Raw genomic sequence first — 14,835 nt, forward strand, 5'->3', positions numbered from 1 at the left:
GGCCAATCAAAATAAATAGGCTCCAAAGGGTCCCAGGTGTCCTGGGTTAGGAAGGGAGGGACCTTCCAGAGCTGGAAGGAGCTCCCCTCCACCTCGGTAGGCTGCTGTGGGGATAAAAGGGATTTGGGGAGTCATGTAGGGGAGGAGTGGGGGGAATATGTTCTGTTGGGGTGTCACAGCACTTGGGGAGCTGTGCTGGATCATGGGGGTCTGCAGAGGAGATCAGCCTGTCCTAGTGGCAGGGGGGGTGAGGGGGGGGAAAAAAAAGCGGGGAAATGGGGTGCAATGCCCTGGCTGGGGGGGTCCCTGTGAGCAGGAGGGATGCAGCACAGGGAGCTACGGCCTCTGCGGCTTTAGAGATGCAACAGCTCCAAACCTGCATGGAGGAAAAACTTATTTTCTTTTTTTGGTGCAGACCTTTTCCCATTTTTTCTGTTTTTTTTTTCTTGCTGAAGTGTCAAGGCAAGCAAGACAACCAAGCCTAATCACTGAAATACTGAAAAGCTTTAAGATGGATTATTTTATATTTTCATTATTGAAAGAGAGATTTCAAAAAAAACCTTCCAAAAGTAAAAATCTGCCTTCCATTTTTTTTCATGTAGCTTTCCTCTTTTCAAAATGTTAGAGGGAAGATTAGGTTTTGGTTTTAATTAAGAGGGTTGCCTTTGATCCATGTTTCAGGTTAAAAAATGCAAGTATTCTGTTGGGAAACTGTCAGGCAGACCTGTCTGTCTCCATGCTCCTGCCTCTGTCGCAGCATACAGTGTGTCATATGCAAAGAAAAACTCTTGAAGTAACTAAATTCATAGTTTCTCTGCACCATGAGCTTTTGCTGCAGGCTTGCTTCAGTTTTTCAGCCTGGGAAATCAAGAGAACATGAAGGGACAAGTGTTTATCATTTATTTATCTTTAACCTGAGTTCCTAAGGAGAGCTGGTGTATGTGCCTCTGCCTCTCTTCCCTCCTTTAATAACTGCAGAGCTTAGGGGCAATTTTTATCTTGGTTCATCAAAGCTAGGGGGGACATTTCAGGTTGCCACAAGTGAAAATATGTGATCGGAGAGAGGACAGAATCCCTGAAATCTCCCACGGAGGGAGATGGTGATGCATGCACACAACTGCATTGGACATCAGAGAACCGTCCAAGGACTTCTCAAAACACAAATCCGTGGGAAACTGGACCCCCCCCTGTTCTGCTGCTCATGAAACTGCTTCTTCGTGGGCTCCTTTTGGATCCGGTGGGGAGCACCGCAGAGGCAGCGAGCCTCTGCTAAACACCTTGGTGCCCGGGTATTTGACAAAGCAGGCAGGGGCGAGCCTGAGGGGCAGGTTCCCCGGGTGAAGCCGGTGCTGTGTCTGCAGCATGACATTTCCTCACCTCCAGCCCTATTTTCATGCAGCCCCTGTTTTGTTTTTGCAACTTTCTCTTGCGCGCACTGGTCCAAAGGACGTTCCTGTCCTCTGGGCATCCGGATGTTCTGGCTGTGCCCGAGAAATGTCTCACTCAGCATCTCTGCGTACGCTCCCACGTGCGCAGGCAGCGGGCAGAGCAGGGGAGGGCGGTTTTAAAAATGAGTTGTGTTTGTAGCCTGACAGCGAGCTGTCAGCTGGCGATGGCTCAGCTGCCCAGGCCACGCTGCAGGAGGGATTTCGCCTCCACCTGAAGCTGTGGTCAGCCTCAGCCAGCCCTCCCTGTCCACCCCCCTGCACAGTGCCTTTGGTCCCCACGGAGATCTGTGGCTGGAGATGGCCTGAGGCACCAAAGCATATCGGCGTGCCGCTGCAGGCTTCCCTCCCAGCAATCGCTCTGATGGGAACTGCTCAGAGCATCCAAGACGCCGGTGCCGCTCCGTTAATCGCAGCCGCCTCCCGCCTGGCACAGGCTGCGCTCGCTCATCGCCGCGGTCACAGAATCACTAAGATTGGAAAAGACCTTCAAGAACATCAAGTCCAACCATTAATCCAGCGCCACCATGTTCCCTAAACCAAGTCCCGAAGTGCCACATCCACACGTTTTTTGAACACTTCCAGAGATGGTGACTCCACCACCTCCCTGGGCAGCCTGTGCCAATGCCTGACCACCCTCTCGGTGAAGAAATTTTCCCTAATATCCAATCTAAACCTCCCCGGCGCAACTTGAGGCCATTTCCTCTTGTCCTATCGCTGGTTACTTGGGAGAAGAGACCAACACCCTCATGTGATGGTCTCTTCTCCCTACCAACCCCCTTTCAGGTAGTTGTGGAGAGCAGGTCGGTGCTGGGGAGAAGTCCAGTGTGTCCTTGGAGCTGGCACACACTGGAGAGGACTTCCCCATCACTCCGACGTGTGAGCAGCGGCAGGGACCGGTACGGGCAACGAACCCCCAGGTACTCCCACCCCGCACAAAACACAGGCTCAGAAACCTGCAGCCTTCGCTAAGTGACTGCTCTCACCCCCATCACCTCCCCACAGAGACGATATTTGGGGATCATCCTCCCTTCTTTCCCCTTCCTGCAGCCCCATCCCGAAGGCTGGCTGCTTCCAGACTCATCACTCCTAAGTGCTCGGTGGGCAGGCGCTCGCTGCGGCTGGCCGGGATTGCAAAAAGCGTTTAGCAGATATAAAGCATGAAAATAGTGCCAGACGAGGGGTGATTAGAAATCATTTAGACTAGGCAAAACCAGGCCATCCTAAATTTGCAGGCAGCCTGACACATAGAAGGAGTGTTTGTGAATGGAGCTGAAATGAATTATTTGAAGGTGCTGCAGTATCTCTACGTGAAACGTCCGAGACACCCGAGCGCTCGCTCGGGGCAGGAGGGGCTGTCTGGCTGGGAGCTCGGCCCTGGGCTGCGTTACAGATCAGGTTTCTCCTTCAAATCAGCAATAATTTTGCACGGGGTGAAGGCACAGCCCAGGAGGAGGATGGGGCATGGTGCATCGTCCTGGCCAGAGCCGCTGCTTTGTGCTCTCCCGGCTGCGAACGCACCGCAGGCTCACAGCGAGAATGTGCATCTCAAATGGGGGGATGCAGAGGGAGGTGGTCGAAGGAAATGAGTAAAAACTTCACAGGTTTGGGCCTTCACGTGTTACAAAATGCTGAGTGGCCCTTGTTACCCTCCTCCCTGAACTTGTGCCTCTCCAGGGCAGGATTTGGCCAAGAGCGGCTGATGCACTCTAAGGTGGAAGGAGGATGGAGAGGTAAGACCCACTCAGGCACGGGAGGGGATTCTCTGCCCCCATCAGCCTTTTTTCCCCCTTCAGATCTGGCCCATCATCTGTTTCCCAAGGACGTTTACTCCGAGGGTTTTGTGTTAGCAGCTTGCCATACGGAAAGCCAAGGATGAAAAGCCCCGAGAGCAAAGCTCCTGCCTGCAGCTCCCCTCAGCCCCGCTGGGCCAGGCACTGCCCAGGCTGGTGTGGAGCCCCAGCGCCGTCTGCTCAGAGCCGGCTGCTCCACACCACCCGGATCTGCTCCGGGAAAGAGCCCGAGCCCGGCAACATGGGCTGGGGAGCAGAGCAGCTGTGGTTTATGTGCAGGCTGGATGGAGAGCTACCCGCTGGCAGCCAGCTTTGCAAGGTGCAATGTGCTGTGGAACCGCCAAGGAGAAAGCAGGCAGCTGCTGTTGGGGCACAGTCCCCAGGGAAAGATCTTGTCCAGTGATGAACTCACTTTCCGAGGTCACAGAGTCATGGACTTCATGATGCATCTGCATCATTCCCTCCTCTACCACAGATGGTTCAGCACCTCCGAGACCTGCAGGCAACGGCAGGACCCACTTGGGTGACGTCCCCTGGCGACGCGGGTGGTCAGGGGGCTGGAATTGCACCTTGGCCTCCCTGGCAGTTGGTGACATCAGCTTCCAAGGTAGCGTGATGGAAAGTCAGGAGAACTCCGCTGGGTCTTCCCCCATAGTGGGGCCCGTTTTCAAACACTATCAAAATGCTCCAGGTGTCATCATGGCTTTTGAGTCAACACGAGCCAGGCAGGACCTCACTGCCCGCGTGGGGTTAAGGTTCAGCAAAATATACTGGGAGACTGGTGACAGATGAAGGGAGCAACGGGAAAGGGGCTGCCTCGATCGGAGAGGCTTTCTCGCGTGCCCGAGCTGCCACGTTACGCTCCGCAGCGGCGTGCCGGAGGCCGGCAGCCTGCCTGGGGATGTGCTGCCTGTGCCGGCTTTCTGCAGGGACGTGACCAGGCAGACGAGGGGCTGCGCTTGATGCTTTAACTCGCCTCCAAGCGCGGAAGGGCAGCGGGCGGCTCGAATTCACCCAGCTCAGCATCTGCAGCATGAATTCCACTTGCAGTCTTGTAAAAGCCTTATAAATTTTTTAGAACAGCCCAAAGTGCTTGCTGAGTCGGCCAGCCAGCTCCGGTGGATTAAGGAAACTTACTTTAAATTATTAACAGCGCACAGCCAGACACGAGGCCTGTGGGGTGGAGGTGGGAAAGGAGAAGTTACTCATTCCTCCCCCTCCAGTGGGTGCCACGAGAGCAGCCAGCACCAGGCTAGGGATGGGCAGAGGGGTCTGCTCATGCCTTGGAGGATGGTCCCGTTCATGGGGCCTTCCCTTCTCCATCAGGAAAACCCATCGAGGCATCAGTGCCACGCTGTGCGTTGGGTGTGTGTGCATCTTGGAGACGATGCCCCTTTTGGAAACTGGGTGCTGGTCCACACCCCCCACGCCCTCAGCTTCCCTCTTCTTCCAGATCCGTTGGTTTCTCAAACGCGCTGTCGAAGAGCTGATCACGAGCTTGTTCACGAGCAAGCCAGCCCTGATGCTCTTTGACTTTCCTGCAACCTCTAGTAATTTTCCCCCCACGAGCTTTAGCTTTCAGGTAATATAATCACATTCGCCAACTCCGCTCTCCACAGAAACAACAATAAGCACTTTGCAGCTCCCGAGGCTGTACCCTCTGCTTCGCCACGGACGCGCTGCCAGCCAGGGCCAGGCTTTGCAGAGGTGGGACGTGGCGCTGGATCTCCTCTCCAGAAGCTGCTGCTCCAGAAGGACTTTGTCCCTCTTTCCACGAGATGGCATCGCTGAGACTGCTATGGAGGGGAAGCATCTGCCGCGGCGTCTGCAGGGAGGGCAGCGATGAAAAAAGCCTCCAAAACACAAAAAGTTGCTAGGAAAAAACACCTCTGAGTTCTCGCTTGTGAGGTCCCAGCGCACCTGGCCATGACCAGGAGGAATCAGAGGAGAAGTCAGTGTTTTAAAATGCATCTCACCAGCACAGCCCTATATAGCACCTGCCACGGGCCACGCAACGCCCGCCTGCTTTCTCGCGGTGTTGATGGCTCTAGAACCAACTTGAGTTCACTGCAAGGTTTGCTGAAAGCCATCTGTGGCCCACTTCAGGGTGATGTTGGGCCACTTATAGTTTTGGTAGAACCCCAAAACGGGTCACCTGCCCCAAACGAAGCATCATCCCCAGTGTGCCTGCAAGCCCTGTGGGGGTCAGGCAATGATTTGCACACGATGGGTGACAGGTCCAATCCCAAAATCCAGATCTACAATGAGTCTTCAAAACCCAAGGTTCGGGTGGAGGCAGGTCACGGCTTCATTTGATTTCGATTTGAGATCCCCAGAAATTCAGCATACTTGCTTTCTTTTTTTGAACCTCATGCTTTGAATTGGGTCTAAATTAGAATATTTCTGTTAATTCTGTCTCTCTACAGAGCCTGACCCAAACCTCCCAAAACAGGGGATGCTGCAGCTGCAGACATCTCACTTCTTCAGGGCTTGCCTTTTTTTTCTGATCCTGCAGATTAGCTGGGGTACCAACTGCACTGAAATGATGCTGAAAATCTGGACCTGCCGTGAGCAGCTTTGAGTTAAATCCTCTGGGTTTTATATTTTTCCTTTTCTGCAGCTACACCGTTAATTACCGCACCACTTCTGCATCGCTCCCAGAGCATCTTTCACAGCTCCCCTGGCATATTTCTATGGAAACGTAGCTGTCGTGTTAAACTTGTTTTTGCTTTTAAAATAGCTGTAGAGGATCAGGTGCAGGTTTTGCGTCTGCTCTTCTCTGTCCCTCACCTGACCCCAAGGCTGTCCCCACCCCTGCTGTGCCAGGGACTGGCTTCCACTGGGGACCAGGGAGCTGGAGGTTCCTGCACAGCACGGGAGGGATGTTCCCACAGGAGTTCCTGCTCCTGCTGCTTTTGAGGATGAAGGAAAAACATGCACATGATGACGTTCTCCTGCCCTGCTTGGAAATACCCAGGAAGGGGCACAAGTCCACCGCGCTGGCTGAAGGACAACATGCCTCGGGAGCTGGGAAGTACAGGAGCAGCTGGAAGATGAGATTAACCTATCATTGGCCAAACAGCCGTCTGCCGCGGTCGTGCTGTGCCTGGAGGGATCCCCAGATCCCCTTCCAATTTGTGGCGTGCCGAGGACCCAGCACTTCACAGAGCCCAAATGCTGCGAAGGCATTTGGGCATCAAAGCGGTTTCTGTGGAGGAGGCTGGTGGCTGGGGAAGCTGGGGGGGCGGGGGGCGGGGCGAGGAGCCTCGGTGGCCTGCGCACACAGTTTTGGGGAGGTGGCTCGGTGAGCCGGTACGCGGCTGCCTGCTGTCAGACCGGGGCATGGGATGGGGTCGGTGCCGGGGGAGCGGGCAGCGTGGCTTCGCGCGGCAGGCTGGCGTCAGCTCCTCCAGGCTCTGCCTGGGGGCACTTCGCCCTGCGGAGCATCGGATGTTAATTAGGATCGTTAAGGGCTCCTGCAACACAAACAGTAATGATGCCTGTGCCTCTGGAGCTCTCCTGGGAAGGACCTCGTGTGATGCAGTCCTTCACGGAGCCCCTGCATGGCGTCCGCTCCCGGCGCTGTGGCTTCTCCTAAAAGCCGAGTCATGAGCACAGACAACCTCAGGATGCCCGAGCACGCTGGCAACCCCACCTTCAGGGGGGTACTGTCCCTCGGAAATGTCCCCAGAAGCACCCTCACACCTCCTCCCTCCACCACCCTGCCCGGCTGTACCACCTCCTGCTCGTCCCCAGGCTCGGTGCTCCCACCCTTTTCCCCTCAAAGCACCCGGCTGTTGCATTTTGGTCGGTCCGAAACACTCGGCAACCACAGCCCTTTGGACGGGGACAGCTGACGCTGGCTGGCGTGGGGAGAGGCGCTGACCTTGCCCCGGGCCGCAAGTTTGCAATGGCAGCCAAGACACCATCTTGGGTGAAGACCATGAGTGTTGGGGCTTCTTGGGAGTCCTGAGCCACGCCTGGGCTCCAGCACGCGGCCTCAGTCGTGGGGAGAAACGTTCCTGTCACGTTGTTTGGAAAGGGCTGGAGGATCTGCCGTGTGGGAGGCAAAGAAGTGTGTAGAGAGAAGGCAGCCTTGGCCACTTCTCCCAAAATGATGGGGTGTTATAAAGAATAAAAGCCATCCTGCTGGCCCTTCAAGGAGGCATGGGGTGTGGTATTTTCTCTCTTTAAATGGCATAACTTTAGCAGGTTAACTTAAGCTTATTTTGCATGGAAAAAATTATAATAAAGGTCCTGATAATTGATATTAGAAGGTTGAGCAGGCTAAGGACAACATCAAAACCCGACCTGCGGTAAGAACAGCCCCTGCTTTAGGCTGGGGGAATCAGACCAGGGACCCGCATCGGTCGACGGGAGAGAGCTGGGGAAGGGCTGGGCACTGAGTAACTGAATATGGGTGCCAAGCTCTTCTCCTTCCTCCAAATTTCCATCCCAGCCCTGCTTGTGCCCCTCCCCACCATCTGCTCTAAGTGGGACTACAGGAAACCCATGAAAACCAGCCCCTCTCAATGACAGACGCACACACAGAGCTCCACACCTTTTGGGTTGGTTGGTTTGTTTGGGGGTTTTTTGTTTGGCTTTTTTTTTTGTTGTTGGTGGTGGGTTTTTTTTCCACTGTGGATGTTGCACCAGTTTTATTGGTAAAATTAACATGAAGCCTCACAAACGCTGGAACATGCTTTTCCTTTTAAAGAATTTCCATTGGACCTTAATGGTGAGCATCCAGTCGTTGACATATAAACTCTTACAAGCTGATGTGCACACATGCGCCCGGGGGAGACGGTGGCAGCGTCCTGGTGTCAGGGGTGGTTTCTGCGCGATGCACTGGGAGCCCACAATTCATTTTCCAGCCTTCTGGGCCTTCTGGGCAGACTTGGTGACTTTACCAGCCCCACCACTTTTCTTCTCCACGTTCTTGATGACGCCCACAGCCACGGTCTGCCGCATGTCACGGACAGCGAAGCGGCCTGGAGGGTGGAGAGAGGGGGGACGTGAGGGAAACGCGACCGCCTTGCCCTCCCTAAGGCTGAGATCTTCTGCGGGGGAGATGGTGGGACCTACACCAGCCACTCCTGGTGCCATGCGTTACCCCGTCCTTGGAGCAGGTTCCTGCAGGAACGAGCCCTGAGCCACCAATGTTTGCTCTGACCGCCAAGCCGACCTGATGCTCCTCTCTGTTCGGCTACTTATGCAACTTAAATCACATCTGCTCTCTGCAAGCTCCCGGCATCGCTAAAGCTTCCAGATGTGCAACATTATAGAAAGAAATAGGGGCTTCCCTGCATTAAAAGGTGTCTTCTGCTGAGCAAACTTCCCTCTTTCTTCTCCTGACCAGTTGTGTTTTAAGGCAGAGATGGGGAAGCTGAAAAATATTCCTGCATTCAGAATCTATCAGTGTTTAGCAGCTTTGAAGGAAAGGCCCTGTTGCTCCCGGAGGGAAAACCCAGCCCTGCCTTTGGAAACCCAGCTCAGAAGAAAGCCCATCCCACCCCATCAGCCCTAACAAAGTTCATGCATCAGATTTTGCAGCCCCAGCACATGGGGGAGCAACAAAACATGCTCGCTCCCTCCCCAGTCTAACTGGTGGGGGATACTGGGAGAGGCTCAGCACGTCTGGTGCGAGCTCTGCAATTGTAGAGACTTCACGCTCTTCTGCATGAGACCTCAAAAGAGCCCTTCCCTTACCAAGGGGTGGGTACTGGGAGAAGCTCTCCACACACATCGGCTTGCCGGGGATCATCTCCACGATGGCTGCATCACCCGATTTCAGGGACTTGGGGTTGTCCTCTAGCTTCTTGCCAGAGCGCCGGTCGATCTTCTCCTTCAGCTCGGCAAACTTGCAGGCGATGTGTGCGGTGTGGCAGTCGATGACGGGCGAGTAGCCGGCGCTGATCTGGCCGGGGTGGTTCAGGATGATCACCTGGGGGACAGAGTGGCATCAGGGCAGGGCTGGGAGCCGGCAGATGGTGACAAACCATGCGTGGTGGCACCACCAGCTCAGCTGACCTGAGATGTGAACTGCGCCGCCTCCTGCGGCGGGTCCGACTTGCTGTCCCCACAGACGTTCCCACGGCGGATGTCCTTGACGGAGACGTTCTTCACGTTGAAGCCAACGTTGTCCCCGGGCAGAGCCTCGCTCAGGGCCTCGTGGTGCATCTCCACAGACTTCACCTCAGTGGTGATGTTCACGGGTGCAAAGGTGACCACCATGCCGGGCCGCAGAATGCCAGTCTCCACCCGGCCCACGGGGACTGTGCCGATCCCTGCGGGGACAAAGACAGAGCAGAACAAAATGTAACCTGCTTGGCATATCCTTGGGCCAGAGCCTGGCTGCAGCAAAAGCAAGATCAGTGGTTTTCAGCAAAGACCACATTTACTTCTTGCAAAAAAACCCCTCAGATTTTAGCTGCAAGGTCAACATTAGAGTCTTCAAAGATACTACAAGTCTGTCCTTTCTACCCAACAGTTTGTAAAAAGGGAGTTACACCAGAATCAGAAGGCCCTGAGCAACCCACGTGCCCTGGAAGCTCTTCCTTTGCACCAGCTGTGGCACCTCCTGTGTGGAAGACTGGGCACCTCGCTGTGTGCACGCAACAACACGCTCCATATCCCTGACGGCCACACCAGTAGCACGGGATGAAGCCCAGCTGTGCCAGGGAACCAGGGTGGCTAATTAAATGAAGGGGACCTATTATACGCTGTGTCATCAGGAGACGTCGGGAAAACTCACCTTTGGAGTCGGATGAAGAACCATTAAGAGAAATAACCATGAAAAGCGGTTGGGGATGTTGGCTGGAACCGTCCGCTCCTCCACATCCTCCCTGCTGCCTCCACCTCCCCCCGTCCCACGGTGTCTCGGCTCTCTAAGGACCTGCCTAATGGTAAAACCGTATCTCTTTCCCCCAGCTGAGCTAGGGGAGGACACAGACCTGCTCACCATCCGTTCATCACCGTCACAGACCTTTCATCTCCATTGCAAACAAAAGACTGCATTAAAGAGCCTGCTAAAACCCATGTCTAATCCCTGCCTGGTCTCTGCAGTGTACACATCCTTGGAAAAGCGTGGAAAATGGCTGGAAACGGCTGTGCCTGCCTGATCCAGCAGCCGGGGAGTCAGCAGGGCTGCCTGCTGCTGCCAGCAGGTCAGAGAGCCCACGGCATATTTATAGCTTGGAAAAGTGTCCCCATCACCGCTCCAGAGGGAAAGGGAGACGCATCGACCGACGCGCTCCCTACATGGCTGGTGCCGCGGTCCAGCTCGGCAGATGGAGGTGCCGGTGATGGACACCAGCATTTGGGAAGCATGGGCAGACTGCGGCCAAGCCGCCGTGCATCGGCCTCAACGGCAGCCCTCCCCGCTGGCCTTGTCCCTCATCTGGGCCCCAGCGAGTTTTTGATGCCTCCATCTTGCCCTGCCAGCTGTGACCTCTGGGACACCCAAATTTGCAGCCGTTTTGGCATCGCGTATTCCCTGGGGAGAGCTCACAAACATGTTGCTCCTCTCTGGTCCCTGGGCACCTTCGGGCATGTCACCCTTCAAGCCCTGACAGCCCAGTCCGGGGTCTTTGGCCTGGAGCTAACGCCCTTCTCCCCAACATCATCTCAAGTTTGAGTCCAATCCCTCCAGCTTCCTAATACCCAGAAATGTCATTCCCAAATTCCCACGGAACGAAGACTCCAGTTCAAGCAGGGGGAAGAGGGACAGTGGTAAGGCTTTTGCTCACCTCCGATCTTGTAGACGTCCTGGAGGGGCAGGCGCAGGGGTTTATCTGTGGGGCGGGTCGGGGGCAGGATGGTGTCCAGTGCCTCCAAGAGGGACACCCCGCTGGCGTTGCCTTCCTTGCGCTCCACCTTCCAGCCTTTGAACCAAGGCATCTGGAAACAGAGCAGCAGGAACAACATGCACTGAGTGTGCCCAGCTTCAGCACCCAGAGGTGATCCCAGAGAGGCGACCCACCAGGACAACCTTCATGGAGTCAGTCCAACCATGGCACTGGCTTCACCTGGGGACTTTTCACTCCACTATCCCTGCAGGCTTATCTGCACCCCCTTGCTCAGCCTCCCCCCTCTCTCCTAGAAATGTGCGAAACACCCATTAACAGGAGAAAAAGGATGGAAATGGTTAAATCCAGCAAACTCACAGTCCCCATTCCCAACACCAACCTGAGGATATTGCCTTCCCATGTCAGCTCCCCAGAAACTGCCCTCCAGCAATGACGGACCACGGACCACAGGGCCTCCCAGCTACAGAGCACCCAACCTTCAGTCCTGGGAGCCGAGTTTCTTCTCCCTGCTTGCTCCTGCTATCACCCCTCCAGGGTTTGGTTTTTAAACCCTGGCTTGGGAGGATGCTGGAATCCTTGCACTAGGGCTGCCGAGGACAGGACTGTTTTTCACAGGTGCTCTCTCCTCCTACCCTAAATTGGACCCTTGGAGCTAAAATTGGCTGGAAAAGAGGCAGAGAGGTAGGGAAATGTGCTCAGCAGAGGCCATGGTTTGATGCAGTACTTTCTTGGGGTGATGCTGCACATTCGGAAGCTGTAGCAATGCCTGGGGCTTGCCGGCAAGAAAAATTCAGTCCTGGGGTCTTAAACAACCCTAATGCAACAACCAGAGGTCAGAGTCTGCAAGGACATCCCCCCTTCCTCTGCAGAGAGGTTTAGACAACATTTTCCTGCCCAGATGTAAAACACTGCCATGCACGCGTTATGGATGTGGCTTTTTCCTTAGGCACCATCATCGGTGGCACAGTGCATTGGGTATTGGGCTGGGCCAGGGGTGAAACGGGACCTCCAGAGTGCCCCCGGTTTCACAGCAATCCCTGGAGGACACGGCTATGCCACGGCTGGTTTCCCATCCTGCAGCCTGCACCACTTTCGGGAAGGAGCGAGGGGAAGAGCTGGGACCAGCCAGGGAATTCAGCCTGCATCGAACGTGTCCAGGTCAGCCTCCCTCGGAGGGTCACGGCTGACACCGGCTGCCCTCCTTGGTGACAGTGGCAGGAGGAGCCTGGGGACACTTTTGAAGAGGGATCCTTCCCCGGGCACTGCAGCTATTGCCACGCAGCCGGCCCCAGCGCCCGGCTAACAGCTCAGCGAAATGACAAATCCATCCAGCCGGTGACGGAGACGCATGTGATGCGCGGGATGACTCAGACCTTCCCCCCAGCCTGCTGGCGCTCGTCCCGAAACGCCGGGCAGCCGCCTGCCCGCGGGCTCTGCTCTCCAGGGTGACGGCCACCCGCGTGCCCGCAGGTCCCGTCCCTCTGCCCCTGCACGGCTTGGGGACATGCAGAAATGGCAACCTCTGCCTCGCGATGCCTGGCTGTCAGCGCCATCCTTTTTCCTTTCGGTGCTTTATCCAGAAAACCTCTGACATGCCAAGGATCAAAGACGTGCTTTGACACCTTCTGGGAGCAAGTTCACTCTGAGCAACCTCGGCATGGCCCCAGGGTGAGAAGCATCTGCAAAACCTGGTTTGTGCTGCCTCCTAGGGCCACGCGAGTAAAACCTCTCCCATGTATTTCCCAGATCTGCTTCCCAAAAAGCAATTCCTATTCCACTATAGAATAGTGGACTATTATATGGTCAACTCCTATAGCAAAAGCAGGATCTGACCAAACCCCACAGCCAGACAGGCTAAACTGCAGGCTCAAGCCCCCGTAAATAACAGCTGAGCTCCAACGCATTTGCACCCCAAATGCGTTTGACAGAGCAGTCGCCTTTCTCTGATTTTACCCAGCATCCCACCACACCCACCCACACAGCCCATCATGGAGGCTGCAGCCCCGGGCCACCAGGCTCCCTTGCACCACACATCAGGTGTGTTTATGTTGCAGCACCCCGCGGGGTGAAAGTCTCCCAAACCACATCGAATGGCCCAGTTCTGTCAGCTGCAGCAACAGAAAGCTGGCGTCACATAAAATCCCATTTGCCAAAAAGCTCTCAAATGCCAAACTTTGATGCAAGTGCAGCCCAGCCGTCATTTTGTGCAGTTGGCCTTGGGCTGCCGTGCAACAGGGACGTGGGCTGGAGTCTCCCACACAGAGCTGGCTCCAGCCTGACGTACCACCAGAGGCGACGGGAGCTGCGGGGACACCACAGCTTTAATCCCCGCTTTCTGGTAAGTCCCCTGACAGACAGAGAAGTCACTTGCCTTGATCCTCAGTGAAACCCCACCAAAAATTGTGACTGAAAAAAATCAGAGCTTTTTCAGTCAAGGAATGAGAGGAGAGATATCTACACTGGCTTCCTGCTCAAGCTTTCCTAGATGGGGTGCCACATGGGAAAGAGGAGTCTGCCCCAAGCTGGTGTCCTGGAAAAGGCAGGATGGGGACCTCCTTGGGACCACAGCATGGGGAGCACTCTGCACCCTCTCCGGCAAAGCTCGTGCTCGTCCAGCCCTCTGGCCAGGCTTTCTTCCCAATTGCCCAGCTCCTGGGAACCCACCCCAGAGCCAGCCACCTCCTTACAGCAAAGGGGCGAATTATTTCAGCCCCTGCCTTCTCTTGGGCAGCACATCATCTTGAGAACATGCTCCGTCCGGAGGAAGGGGGCCATCAAGGCCCATCCTGCTCCGTGCCTCCCCTCTGCAGCCTATTAATAGCAGAATTATTCGGGATCATCTTCCCAGCCCAGCAGCTGCTGACATTTGGGGCCTGCCTGATTTGAGGCACCCAGGAACTATGCGGCGGGGTTTGGCATGGCCGCGGTTGACCTTTATCCCAGCTCTGCTCCACAGGGGACAGGAACCTCCCAAGGACTCCAAAAATTCCTCCCTTCCAAGCCAGCCCCAAGAAAGCTCTCCTTCCCCAAGGAGCTGCGTTTCGTGTCGGTGCGAGCTTGCATTGCAGCACTCCTCTAGCTCAGGCTCGTGATCCCTGACCTCCCTCGGTTGCTGCTATACTCATACGTTGCCTCCCTCCCCGTAGAGTCCAGACCCATAATCCACAGGTGAAGTCCTAAAGCCCCTTTAAGCATCAAATTTCCCATTGCTTCCACAAGGGATGGCTGAGGGTTTCTGGTCTGAGCAACTTGTTCAAGGCCACCCAGAAGCCAGCAGGAGAGCAGGGACCTTCCTCTGGCCAGAACTCTCCAGCTCATAATTTCTTTAGAAGTCTAAAGCTGGGGTAGCTTTCTCTCCAAAAAAAGAGTGTCAGAGTAACGACTGCTACTGGCAGCCTGCCCACCAAGGGTCCCCATCCTTCTTCAAGCTCTTCTTTCTCCCCTGCTGTCATATGAAATCATGGCAAGGGCCCACCCAGAGCACCCTGCCTTTGTGTGTGCCCACCATCCCCATCACTGATGCACAGGGGGAGAGACCTTGTCAAAATCAACTGGACAAGGACTCACCCCAAAGGGATGCTCAAGGAAACCATGGTTTTGGCATGGGAAACCTGGTACCTCCCCAGGCAAAAGTCACCTTAAGAAGTGAGATCCCAGCACTGTAACCGGAGGTACCTGATACCCAACATGTGGGAGCCCGCCTGTGGGGTGGGAGCCGTTCCAAGCCTGTGACCAGATCGTGTTATTTCCCTCAGAAAACAATGCCCTAAAAACACACATGATGTTCCT

At 55.3% G+C, this 14,835-nt stretch overlaps 1 protein-coding gene across 1 annotated transcript in view; it reads right to left on the bottom strand.

Moving 5' to 3' along the window:
* Positions 1-7,877: 7,877 nt before the first annotated feature.
* LOC104628048 (elongation factor 1-alpha 2) overlaps positions 7,878-14,835 on the bottom strand; it is an 8,878-nt gene continuing 1,920 nt past the window's right edge. The window contains exons 3-6 of the mRNA XM_010296491.1: positions 10,987-11,137; positions 9,269-9,525; positions 8,948-9,182; positions 7,878-8,229 (exon numbers count right to left, since the gene is read on the bottom strand). Of these exons, the coding sequence (XP_010294793.1) occupies positions 8,102-8,229; positions 8,948-9,182; positions 9,269-9,525; positions 10,987-11,137 (771 nt within the window). The 3' untranslated portion in view covers positions 7,878-8,101. The remainder of the gene's footprint in view (positions 8,230-8,947; positions 9,183-9,268; positions 9,526-10,986; positions 11,138-14,835) is intronic.

The sequence above is a fragment of the Phaethon lepturus genome, unplaced genomic scaffold (assembly GCF_000687285.1).
Source record: "Phaethon lepturus isolate BGI_N335 unplaced genomic scaffold, ASM68728v1 scaffold43981, whole genome shotgun sequence".
NCBI classification, from domain to species: Eukaryota; Metazoa; Chordata; class Aves; order Phaethontiformes; family Phaethontidae; genus Phaethon; species Phaethon lepturus.